Source organism: Echinops telfairi, unplaced genomic scaffold (assembly GCF_000313985.2).
Source record: "Echinops telfairi isolate 266 unplaced genomic scaffold, ASM31398v2 ScPeMD7_7400;HRSCAF=8409, whole genome shotgun sequence".
NCBI lineage: Eukaryota > Metazoa > Chordata > Mammalia > Afrosoricida > Tenrecidae > Echinops > Echinops telfairi.
In genome coordinates, this window is record NW_022111300.1 from 58,667,632 (window position 1) to 58,680,230 (window position 12,599).

Sequence of the window (12,599 nt, forward strand, 5' to 3'; positions counted from 1 at the left end):
GAGGGGTTTGTCTGTCCTGGATTCTGTGTGTCGAGAGCTCTTATCTGTACCAGTGTACATCTCTGGTCTAGCCAGATTTGTAAGCTAGAGCTGGGGTCATGCTAGTTGGGGAAGAGGAAGCATGTAAGAACTTGAGGAATGTTGTGTGTTTTGTCGGTTCTGTACTGCGCCCTGGCTGGCTCATCCCTTCCTTGTGACCCTGTTGTGAAGGGATGTCCAGTTGTCTACAGATGGACTTTGGGTCTCCCTTCTGAGCCCGTTGTTCACATGTAAATAGTTGTTCCTGATCCCGTCGACTCCTGTGATCACACAGGGTGGTGTGGTTCTTCCACTGGGGCTTTGTTGTCTCCCTGCTAGCTGGCCTCTCATTTAACTTGAAGCCTTTAAGACCCCAGACACTACATCTTGTCAGAGGAACTGCCCCATGCATTGGCTCTATCTGAGCTGCTGAGAAACTGTTGGAAGAGATTCAGGAGCACTTTGGGTGGGTTTGCTTGGAACCCTACAAGCTTGTGTTACTTTTCAAGCCCACGAGTTCAAGAACAGCAGAATCGAGCCGTCACATTTGTACCCTCAGTCTCATTGTTCAGGAACAGTGTCCACTCTGTCAGCACCAAAGATCACAGCTGCCCAACTCTGTGCCCTTGGACAAGGTTGACCTTAAGCCACAATTGAGCTTATCAGCAGGTCCTCTGCCACCCTCTTGCCCCCGTTCATTGGTGCGCTGCATTTGCGCAGGTAGATTTGCGCGAGCTCATCATTGAGGGATGCTGGGCTAAGGAGCCATCAAGAAGGTGAGCGATGTTCCTGGTTTCATTGAAACATGCCCTGTTCACACGGACCTCTTCTGAAAGAAAAGGCATACTGGAGACTGTCTTGGTGTGGTCATAGTGGCTTCAAACACCCTTCCTTGAAAGCTCCTCCCCCTGCTCATTGGCGCGTTGGTCCACTTGCTCTCTGGGCCACTTCCCAGAGGTGAGCTACCCTGTGGCCTTGCACTCTGACTGCACCTGTGTGCATTGAGCAGTGTTTATTTTGGTTAAAAGTGGTATGGCAACGGCGTCGTTCTCCACCTGCCTTATTGCAACTCACTTTTCTCCCACAGCAGTGTTTGAGGTCTTGTAAAGCTGTACTGACACCATAAACTAGGACCCTGGTGGCCCACTGGGGAAAGCAGTCAGCTGGTGAGCAGGTCTGACCCAAGGTCTTTGGTTACAGCCCACCAGCTGCTCCATGGAAGCCCAAGGCTGTCCACTCCTGGAAAGATTGACTGAGCAGTTGTGCTCTGCCCTACAGGGCCACCGCAAGTTGGACTCCGTTCTATGGCAGCGAGCCTGTGAGCTTCATACGGTGTCTCTGATTGCACTTCCATTGCATGCGGAAACCTGACCAATGAAGCCCAGCCAAGAGTTTCCAACTTTTAATAGTTTAAAGGGATGCCATAGATTTTTTGTATTGGAATTAGTTAGGGGAATACATACAGAACGAGCTCTTTGGTGGGGATAATGGGTAGTGAGTATCCTTACAAATCTTTGCTAAACTTTCCTGCAGTTGTATTCAGTGACCCTACGCTGGCAATGTGGAACGTGCTCACCCTGCCTTAGAAACTGTCAGGCCCACTTGGCATTCACACTTCAGGCAATTAAGTTTGCTATTACAGGATTTCTTGTGGTTCGATGTGTTCTTCATCAGCAAGTAACGAGGTTTAGCCTTATTTCCTGTATTTTTTGGTGACTTAGTAAGTTTCCTTTTCTGTAAAGTCGCCCTAATCATCAAAATGCACCTTGGGTGTGCTGTTTGTGCAGGTAGAAACAGACCTGAAGGGGTGTGGTCTGTTGGTGCTAATGTGTACACTCACTTAAGAATAATACAAAGCCCTGGTAACTCAGAGGATCACCAAGAGAGTCAGGAAGGACAGACGTCAGAGCAAGAGAAGGGAGCTGGGTGGTAGGGAGGGCCAGGCAATGCTGGTCCTCTCTTCAGACGGAGGTGATGGTGCAGGGTCTGTCTCCAGCGGGGTAGGAGTTAGGAAGATTGATACTTACCAAGCCAGGTGAGAGAGGAGGCGCCTATCTGAAATGGTTGGGACAGGCTTTCCAGTGAATCCCTGCATCTGGACATTTGTCAAGCTTAGAAAAGACCGCCAAAGCTTACTAATTATGACATGTCTATTTTTAAAAATGATGAGGAAACAGTGTTTTATCAAAATAGCATGCTTTCAAAGGTAAGTGTGGGTATGTGTTATTTTTTAATTAAGTTGTTAATAGAAGGAATGAATAGTCCACCTTTGAGAGTAATAACAACATTTTAAAATGTAGTGTAAAGAAGATGATGGGTATAGGATGCTTTCCTGGTAATGGGGAGAGACAGCAGGAGGGTGCAGCTCTCTGGGCAGAAGGCATAACCTCCCTGCTCAGTAGATATTCCCAAATAGGTAATTGCTCTAACTGTTCCTCCGAGGAAGAACTATCTATTACTAACTATCCGTTAATCACATAATTAAAATTCAACAACCCACTAATCCTTTAGCTTCACTTTATCTATAAAGGCCTGGCAGAACCCTGCTGTGGGCTTCTTCGGGTGGTCACGTCACTAGCGGGAGATGTTTAGGGTTCTTGCTCCAGCCTGGGCTCTGCGCCGACCCCTCATGGATGGAGAGCTGTCGCAGGGTCCCATCATGTGCTGTGCCTCGTCCCTTCCCTCTCCTGGCAGCTCATCAGAGTTGACCAGGTCGGACAGTGGGCCCAGAGACACTGCACATTTGAGACAATGGCTGCTGAGACAGAGGACAGGACACCTCCCAGTCTGTGAAGATACTGGCTCCAGGTCTGGCCATAGGACCAGAGGGCCATAGGTTTGGCTCTTGAGACCCACACTTTCATTTGGGAGCCATGTAAATCACCGTGAAGATTCTCCCAGTGCCACGCTGCCTCGCAGGAGGACAGGGTTTATGTGTGACCACAGCCTGCACTTAGCTCCGCACAGCCTTGAACACTGTCTTCTCCCTTAAGGGGGCTGCTGAGAATGAGGATCGTTTTCAGTTTTGCCTGCCACTATTTTGCTGCTTGGAACGACTCAGATCGCTGATATCTGGTGGATACTGCCCGTGGAGGCTGAGCATAGTGGGGAGGTGGTGAACCGCCTGTCTCCACAGCGAATCTCACAAAGCGGTGTGGCTGGCGTTCTTGAGGGTGGAGGCTGGTCTGCTCCCTGCCAAGTCCCCTTTGCTGGGCCATTCGGGTGGGACGCCTGGTGGTATCTGTGCTGGGCCAGTCAGTGGCTCATTTCTCACCCACCCAGGACCTCCCCACCCACTGATCCTTCACTCACGCCTCCACCACGGCATGTGTGGTTTTGTGTTGTTGTACCCTTCTAGATGCATAGGTTTTAAAAATAAATGCTTCACAGGCAGGGAGGAGCAGAAACAAGTGTCACATGTGGGGCCCTCACATCCCCAAAGAACCTCAGGGCTGCAGGCACACAGGTCTGCCATCTGTCGCTGTGTGACGGAGAGGTGGCAGCATGTGTGACATCCTTACAGGTGCCCAGCCAGAGAATCCATGGAGTCCGGGGAATGGAAGGCACAGTCAGTTGAGGTGTATCCCTCGGCCACTGCCAGGCATGGTTGTGTCCCCTGTGGGCAGATCCCAGGAGCAGCCTGTGTGCTGCGCCCAGTGCCCCTGGCAGCTCTGTCTTTCCAAGACCTTTCTGTTGACCCCAGACAGTCCCGAGTGAAGAACAAGGCCCTTCCCAAGCATGTCTTTCAGCCGGACTTGGAGGTGATTCAGACCAGGGCCTGTGTTCCTGCTGTAGCCTGACCTTAGTGCAAGAAAGGTGGTGCAGCAAAGAAGCCTGGATTTGGCTGCACTTGGAACCCACTGGCTTCTCCAGGGACCGCCGGGAGCAGCTCCCCTCTGCCCTGTAGGGTCCCCAGGAATGGACTCCACAGCAGTGGATTTGGCATGGTTTGCAGTGAGTGCAAGAGAAGCTTGGTGCCTGCCCCTGGATTGAGAAGCTGCAGGTGCAGCCACAAAGGCAGGTGTGGGGAAGGGTTAGTTGTGAAGAGGGGAGGTTGGTCAGTCTTTCAAAGTGAGGACCATTCTCGTGGCGAAGAAGGGCCGAGGGAGCTTTAAAGACGTGGCAGGGGGAGGTTCTGCAAGGTGGGCTTGCCTGTTGTGTGCTGTGAGGTTTCTCGGGGAGCACTCACGCAGTCTGTGAAGCTCCCAGTCCCCCAGCCCTGTGTCCATCCTGCATGCATCACAGGCTGGCACATTTACCCAGGTGGGCAGTGGGTAGCTGGGAACCACTGCTGATGGCCACAGTACTTCCCAGTGCTGGGTCTCTCTGCCCTTGGCATCTCTTTGCCTGCATTTCCTGTTGTCACTTGTTCATTGCCACCTCCAGGAAATGATCCTCCTCATGAGGACCATTACACAAGAATTGGCTCATGGTCATCTACGGCATAGGCTCCCCAACCTATTTGGTCTACTCCCATCTTTCAGACAAAAACCCTCTGGCAGTTAAAAACGTTTATACTGTAGCCAGTGCAGAGTGCAGGTGTCTGGATTGGGTGGCTTGGTGTCTATGCAGATGTAGGGTAAGTAGCCCCAGTCCCGCCCGACAGCTCCGGGCTGACCCAGGGCCTTATTTATGCCTGGGTCCTCCTCTTTCAGCTGCTTCTCCAAGTCCAGCAGCTGAGCATGCTCAGGTGCCACGCTCCTGCGACGCAGGCTGCCGCAGTGCTTCTCGCTCGCCTGGTTCTGTCATCCCGGGACAGGCACTAAGCTTTTGTGTAACATTTTTATTACGTATGAATAACAGGGCACATGCTGAGGTCCCGTGGATGTAATTTTGTACAATGTACATCACGGTCGATTTAAAAATGAGGGATTTACTTTGTCATTCATAAAGTTGTGGTGCGTCTGGAGAAACTATTTGTTAAAAGATAGCATCTACTTAACCTCCTTATTTATTTCTTGCTGGAGAAGGTTAGATCCACAATAAATACATGAGGAAATAAGTAGATAGGGGAATTTATCCTGGAAATAAGATCCCTGTCATGGCTGTGAAATGTTAAATGCATGAAGACCCGTCAAAGAGATATACGGACACGTTATTTTTTTTTTAACAGTGCATTGGGAGGTATTTAGCTATATTTGTCATTCTCTACCCCAGTAAGGCATGATCCGATGATAGAGTAATTTGAAAGCCAGCTTTCTGGCATTGGGTTGTGTACAGTGCCTCAGCACACGTGTCACAGAGGTATATTCATTGGCAGCTTTAACATCGATGAGGTGCTTTTCCCCATTTCATGGCATCTTTGAAAACTTTCATGATTTTAACTTACATAAATTTTAGTCTGTAAAATACTTGTGTGATAGAAGGAAAAGGGGATTTTATTGTAGAAGGCAGTTTTGTAATGTGATTGCTAAGAATTCACAAGGCTGTTCGGACAGTGCCCCTCGGTGGGATGGCGGTGCTAGGGTTTGGGGCTCCTGGCTGTGCCCGCTCGGGGTGGCCCTCACCCCCATCTCCTTCTCCCACTGGGCTGTCCTGATGCCACACCCACCTCCCGGAGGCCACACCTTATCTATAGCATCTTTGCTGTCGATACTGGGGCTCAGCTTGTGTCTGTTTCTTACCGTGAATGATCCAGACCCTGACTGAGTTTATTAGTCACCAGGCTGACAGAAAGTGAAATTGTGTGGGCAAGCCCGTCCCAACAATCCGTTCCTGGATCGGAGGGAAAGGGGCAGGAGCTGAGCCGAGGGTACCGGGCAGGGTCTTCTGTGATTGGTTTCCATCACCTGTCCTCTTCAAGGTCCTCACTGCTTCAACTGCAGGCTGCTGGCTGAAACAGCGCTTCATTTGAGGCCTGCTTTTTGTTCTCAGTGATTCTCACACCGGAAGTAGTTAGACCCCTTTCCTCAGAATGACCCTCTTTAAAAGTAGTCAGCCATCGTGTCCATCTTCTTGTCTCAGGACACTTCTCTTGGCTGCGTCTTCAGGGAGGGGGCCCAGGGGGCCCCCGTCTAGGGGTTCTGGCTGGGGGGGCCTGGGGGTGCTGCTGAGGCCCCGAGCCGCGGCTCCGGCTGACCTGAGCATGGCGGCCGCAGTAGCTGGCGAGCCAGGGGGCTGTCTGAGTAGTTTAGTATAGATAGCTTTTCATTTAGCCTTTGCAATGACAGCCCTGCCCTGGATAAGTGGTGTAGGTCTGTACAGGTGAAATCTATTCTCACATTTGCCTCAGGGGTGACTGGACTGTAACAGAATTTTTCAAACCCGTTGGGCCCAACCGCAAAGCAGAGAATAAATGGTTCAAGTGCCAGGCCACGACAGAAAAATCAATGCCTGGTTATACAGACATGACAGACCGGCTCTGCTGTTCTCCCGCAAAGCCAGGCCTCCGGTGGCGGCTGCCATGCGCTTGGCTCGGCAGCAGGGCCCGCGAGCAGTGTTGACCCTCTCCTTCTCCTTCCTTCCACGCAGGAGATTCACGTGCCGCCTCTGCGACCGGAGCTTCACCGAGAAGTGGGCCCTCAACAACCACATGAAGCTGCACACGGGCGAGAAGCCCTTCAAGTGCACCTGGCCCACCTGCCACTACTCCTTCCTCACAGCCTCCGCCATGAAGGACCACTACCGCACCCACACAGGTCGCGCCCGCACCCCTGCTGCTTCCCCAGCATGCCTTCAGAAAGGGGCCCTCTGCCCCAACAGACGCACTGTCAGTCCATTTCCCCCAAGCTCACTCGGGTGCACGTCTGCGAGCTCGCACATGTCGGGACGAACATGTTCACTTCCTGCTCACCTGCTCTGTGTCTGCATGCTTAGGTGTTTGCATAAAGCGCACTTCGGCTTTCAAAGCTCCTGTGCAGAAACAACGTTTGCACAGTGTTGTTGAGTGCTTATCTGACTTACAGTGACCACCCTCTGTGCTGTGGGACGAAAGCCTGCCCAGCCCTGTGCGGACCTTATAGTTGTCCTTACCTCTGAGCCCATTGCTGTTGCCACTGTGCCAAACCTTCTGGTTGAGGGTCCCTCTCGTAGTCTCAGGCCCTTTACTTCACCAAGCCTGCTGTCTCAGAATGGTACTAATATGAATGCAGTGATCTAATTTTAAAAGGTATTATACATTATAAGAGTCCAAATCCACATCCAGTTTGCATCAAAACTTTAAAAAATATGTGGACGTTAAAGGAGCCCCTTTAAAGGTTTGGCCATCAAGAACCCAGATCCCACGAACTCGTGAGAGTCCATGTTCAGAGAGCTTCCCCTGGCCTGGCCCGGTGGCCTCCGAGCTTCCGATGCACTTGCCCCAGAACCCTGGTTTCCCACCCTCCACACGCTGCTGTGAGCCACTCGGTCTTCCTGGAAGTGTTGTGTTTCCGACGACAAAAATTAATCAGCATTCCCAAATGTTCTTCTGATTGCCAAGCGTCCTACATTGTTGTTAAAAATTATAGGTGAAAAGTTCCCCTGAAACAGTTTGTGGGGCGTACAGGCCTCCTTAGCCTCTTTGACAAGGGTGTTGACGATTTAAGGTCTCCAGCCTGCCCTGAGAGATCACTTATATCGAACAGCAGATGAAAAGCCAGTGCAGATGTAATTTATCGTCGGCGTTTCCTTCTGAAGAATAATTGTGGAGACTTGGCCAGATCAATAATATGGATTTTTGTTGTTAGGTCTTGTAGTCTGCACCATAATGAGAGAGGGGACAGTGGCTGTTTTCTAATAGAAAATAAAGGATTGGTTTCCCGTGTCTTTGTGCATTTGAATGCAAAATGGCACCCTTGAAAGGAATTCAGATTGTAAAGAAAAGGAGTGTCTCCCATCATCTTACTGCCATCATGGAAATCTGATGTGTTGAGTGGCCCTTGACATTACCTGCAGCAGGGAGGCATGGGCTGAGTTTCTTTTTTAAAGTTTCCCCCCCCTTCAAAAATATTCATAACCAATTTTCCCGTTGCCCAACCCTCATTCCCCTCCCACCTTCAGGGAAGGAAAGGGGAGACAAGAAAAAAACCCCGTCCACCTCAACACCACCACCAACAAAAAAGAGCAAGTGAAAATTGAATTTAGATTGAAAAACAAATCAAGTTACCAAGGCAAGTATGACATACAGTCCGGTGGAGACTTGTGTCCTGAATACAATCTTACATGCCCAGGTGCCCAGGTCACTAACGTGTCTCGGTTCAAATCACATGTAAAATGAGTGATTTGTCCTTGGCCTTATATACATTTCAAAGCAGGGAGAGGATAGGAAGTTTTTTTGCATGTGGAGCATGTGTGCATGAGGACTTTCCTGTGGTGGTTCCTGCTTTTACAGGGAAGATGTAGGTCATGGGGAAGTTCAGCACAGAGAGAAAGGAAGCATCCTTTTTATTGAGTTTAGCGGTCAGAGGCATCCTCTCTCACATTAGACATATCGCCAGATCTGTGATGAGCTCAACACTCCCTATATGACCCCGACCCTCCGCAAGCCCACGTCTGCCCCACATCACCACGGCAGTGAGACATTTGCGGGACACTAAAGAAAAGAGTCAGGCACAACGTGCAATATTGAAGGATTCTGTGGACCACATACAGGACAAAGGAGGAAGGGGCAAAAGAAGATTCCGTGGACTTTCAGGGTTGCTGTACCAAAAGGAGTTGGCCAGCATTCAGTCATGTCAAGGGAATAGTGAGCGAATGGTCAACTCTGCCATGCTGTGAACACACACTGACGGCACCGGTGAAACCCGAGCTCCCAGCCATGGAAGGAAGAGCAGCGGAGAGGTTTTGGCGAACAGAAGCACTCGTCCGTGCCCAGAAATTTGACGACAGCTACCTAGCCAACCCACTGGAAGAGACCCATATTTGTATACCTTTCAAAGAAAGGCAGACGGTAGAGTGCAGAAATTGTCAAAAAGTATCTATCATTAATACCACATGCAAGTGACATGTTGCTGAAGATATTTCACAAGATTGTAGCAGTACATTGATAGGGAACTGTCGGTCAGAAATTCAGGCTGGACTGAGAAGAATGAGTTATTGGAGGACTATCATTGCTGAGGTCAGATGGACATTGGCTGAAAGCAGAGCATACCAGAATGTGTTTATATGTGTATTATTGTCTCTGCAAAGGTATTTATGTGGATCACGATGGGAATACCAGAAAACTAAGCTATGCTCATGTGGAACCTGTATGTAGACTGTAGGTGTGCTGCGTGGTTTAGAATCCGCAAGTGTGTGCATCAGGCTTGTCTCTTACACCTTCTTTACTCGGTACTGTGCCGAGTCCTATCTGAGGAAGAACACAGCTCAGGATTAGAGGAAGGCTTGTCAACGAACGACCTGCTAGAGGCGGATTGTTGAATGTGAGGAGGACTTGAAGCACATACTGATAAAAACCAAGAACTGCAGTCTTCATTATGATCACACCCCAGCTTAAAGAGAGCAAAAGTCCTCACGATTGGACCGATAAGTAACGTAGAAATTGCCAGTTAGTTCATTTTACCTGAATCCATTGTCAACACAGCAGAAGAAAAATATAATCACCTGTAGTTTCTGGAACATGTGCGTGTGCACACGCTAAAAACTCTACTTTGTAGCGTTATTTAATTGATAATAACAAAGATTTACCGTGTATACTTGAGAATAAGCCTACCTGAATATCAGCTGAGGCACCTAATTTTACCACAAAAACGGCATTAAAAATGTGCTGAAAAACTCAGCTTATACTCGAGTATTGAAAACTGATTGAATAATTGTAATTAAACTTTGGTCTTCACAGCCCATCTACTTTAGTCTTTGTTTCTACATCAAAATAGTAGCATGAAAGAATACACTTAATGACTTATTGTCCCCTGGTCCCCCCTCCCCTCAGGAAAGTACTATTTTTATTTTAAATGAAGATAATAAACACTTTTAACATACCATTAGAAAAGTATATCCAACATAATTTGGTTAAAACTTTCATTAATATTTTTTTCATTTAAATTAGGAAAGTTGGTAATTCTTTTTTATAAGGGGGGGTGACTTTTTGATCACGCAAGTTGTTCTTCAAAGCTCTCTAGATTCGCCATTTACCTTAAGAAACAAAGTACATTGACAAACCGCCTCCAGCTGCTTCTCTGCCCGAGCCACCAGAGCATTTAGAACCAGCCCGCTGACAGGAGCGAGGCCCTGGACAGACTTGTTGCATTGCCTGTCTAAATTAGTGAAGTAGACCAAGGTAGATGCAGATGATTTATTCCTGGAACAACATTTTGTAATTTCACTGAATCTCTCCAAGGTTAGTGTTTTTATTCTGTGTGGCCCATCTTCCCGGGCCTTTGGAGATGAGACCGCCTCGCTTGCCAGCACTTACCGCCTGAATATGCGGCAGTGCAAAGATATATTGCATTTATAAACTGCAGGGCAAAATGTTAGCTCAGATGAAAGTGCTGTGCTAAAAATGAGCATTTACACACTCTTCACAAACACTGTGTCTGCCAAATCCATCTCTAATTGTAGCAGCGTTTTTCATTCAAGAGCTATCATTAAAGATGAATAATACACATTCTCCCCCGCCCTGCCATTTCTTGAGCAATCCCCAGACATGAAAGTTTTGAGAAACATAAACAGCACTGAATTGTTATTGGTACTGAGTGATGTGGGTTTTATTGTTACTGGGGAGCCATGGAATGTTCAAGGAGACATTTAATTCATATTATTAAGTAGGAAGTTATTAAAGAAGACCCTGACAGAAGCAGGTAAAACCCATTCAATATCCTCAAGTTGTTAGAAAATTCAATATGTTTTATTCAGGCAGAATCGTATATGCCGTATATTAACTATTGCGAGTAATCGGTACTCAGCTCAGAGAGGCCAGATGTATGGGAATTGTAAAAAATCAGGATATGCATAAAAACTGTTCAAGTGCATCAAGCAGCCCCATCTGGAAGACATCTAACAGAAATGAAGTTGTACAAAACCATTCCATTGATAATAAAGCTAATTTTTATGGGTCTGACAAGTATGTAATTATGTTCAGTGGTGCTTTTCAGATTTTATCACAGTCAATAAACCGCAGTGGTAATTTCATTCCCATTTGACATATTTACATGGAAACATTTGATTGGAGGAATTAGTAACCCTGAAAGCCTTGATAGATATGTTTTAATGATCTGTGACCTCCGCAGTCCCTCATCTGTTCATTGTTGCAACAGGCGAGAAGTCGTTCCTGTGTGACCTCTGTGGCTTCGCTGGCGGGACCCGGCACGCTCTCACCAAGCACCGGCGACAGCACACAGGTAAGTAGCTCTGGCGTCATCTGCCTGCCCGCCCACTGTCCTGTTGGGGACCCCAGCCCCGAGCTTGGATAGCCGGGCACAAACGCACGACAAGACCCATGTGCTTGCGTGTCACGGCATTAGTTCTATTGGAGCAGCATGAGTCCCGTGATCTTTGCATGGCCTCAGAGTAGGCTTCGGTGTCTTCACAGCAAGTCAGAGAAGAGGATGTGGCTCCCACAGTCCAGACTGGGGGATGATTTCCTCCAAAGGGGAGCTGTTGCCTCTGGGTGTCCTGGCCCAGAGCTGGGGAGTCCTTCCCTTCTCGGTCTCCCAGTCCACCCCCTCCGCTCTCCTACGTACCTTCCTACTGTCCACCCCCACTCTGCACACCCACCTTCCACTCCTCTGTCCAGCCTGCTTACTGTCAGTGTGGCTTAACAGAGCTGGCCATACTTCAGTGCTGTTGAGTTACCCTTGCCACTTAGAATTGATGGCAACCAAGAAGGGCTGCTCCAGGTGGCTGGGGGCACCGAGGCGACCCACCCTGGCATTCTTGGGTTGCAAAACGGAGGTTTAACACTTGGCACTAGCCATGACCGGCTTTATACAATTGTAGGATGCCTTCTGAGTCACCACGTGACTAACCCTAAATGATAGGTGCTTGGTACTGTACTGCCCTGGTTTGGGCCTTTTGCCTCTTCTGATTATAATAGCACTGCCCTTTCGCTCAAAAAGGTTTAGTTGGTAACTCATGTGCTAGCACTGTTTGTACCTAATCATTTCTTGGGGTAATATGAGAATGATTAGGTTTGGCAGTGTAACATTAAATTGCATGAAATAGGTTGCTTTACGGTACATTTTGCTCAATGCTTGATGTACTATACTTAATAGTTAGATACAGGTACCTTTAATGCCCAATATGGCATTTAAAAGATCAATGAAAAATACGGCACGATCTTGTTAGCTCTCAAGTCTATGTGATTCAAATTTCCATTTGAGTTAAGGGTTATACTAGACATCCAAGGGAAATTCCCAGGTGTACTATAACTCTAGAAACATAATTTTAATTTTGAAAACATAAAATTCCATCGTTTTACCTCATGCATTCAGATCCAGACTCTGGGATGGCTTCGGGTGGAAGTGTTTGCGTGGGCTTGGCATTCAGCTGAGGGGGCTCCACACTGTTGCAAACCACTTGCTGTGGGGCAGGCCTTGGGCACATACCGGGAGGCTCCAAGAGGCCATTGTGTCTTCAGCGCCATCTCTGCCCATGCGGACTGCCCTTTCTGTCACAGGGAGCCGTGGTGACAGGAACGCCAGATGATGGTGTTGGCCACCTAG

The 12,599-nt window shown here is 48.4% G+C and overlaps 1 protein-coding gene across 1 annotated transcript in view; it reads left to right on the top strand.

The window, feature by feature from the left end:
- Positions 1-12,599, top strand: part of ZNF407 (zinc finger protein 407) — a 363,650-nt gene that overhangs the window by 202,185 nt on the left and 148,866 nt on the right. The window contains exons 4-5 of the mRNA XM_004715932.2: positions 6,490-6,656; positions 11,193-11,276. Coding sequence (XP_004715989.1) covers positions 6,490-6,656; positions 11,193-11,276 — 251 coding nt within the window. The remainder of the gene's footprint in view (positions 1-6,489; positions 6,657-11,192; positions 11,277-12,599) is intronic.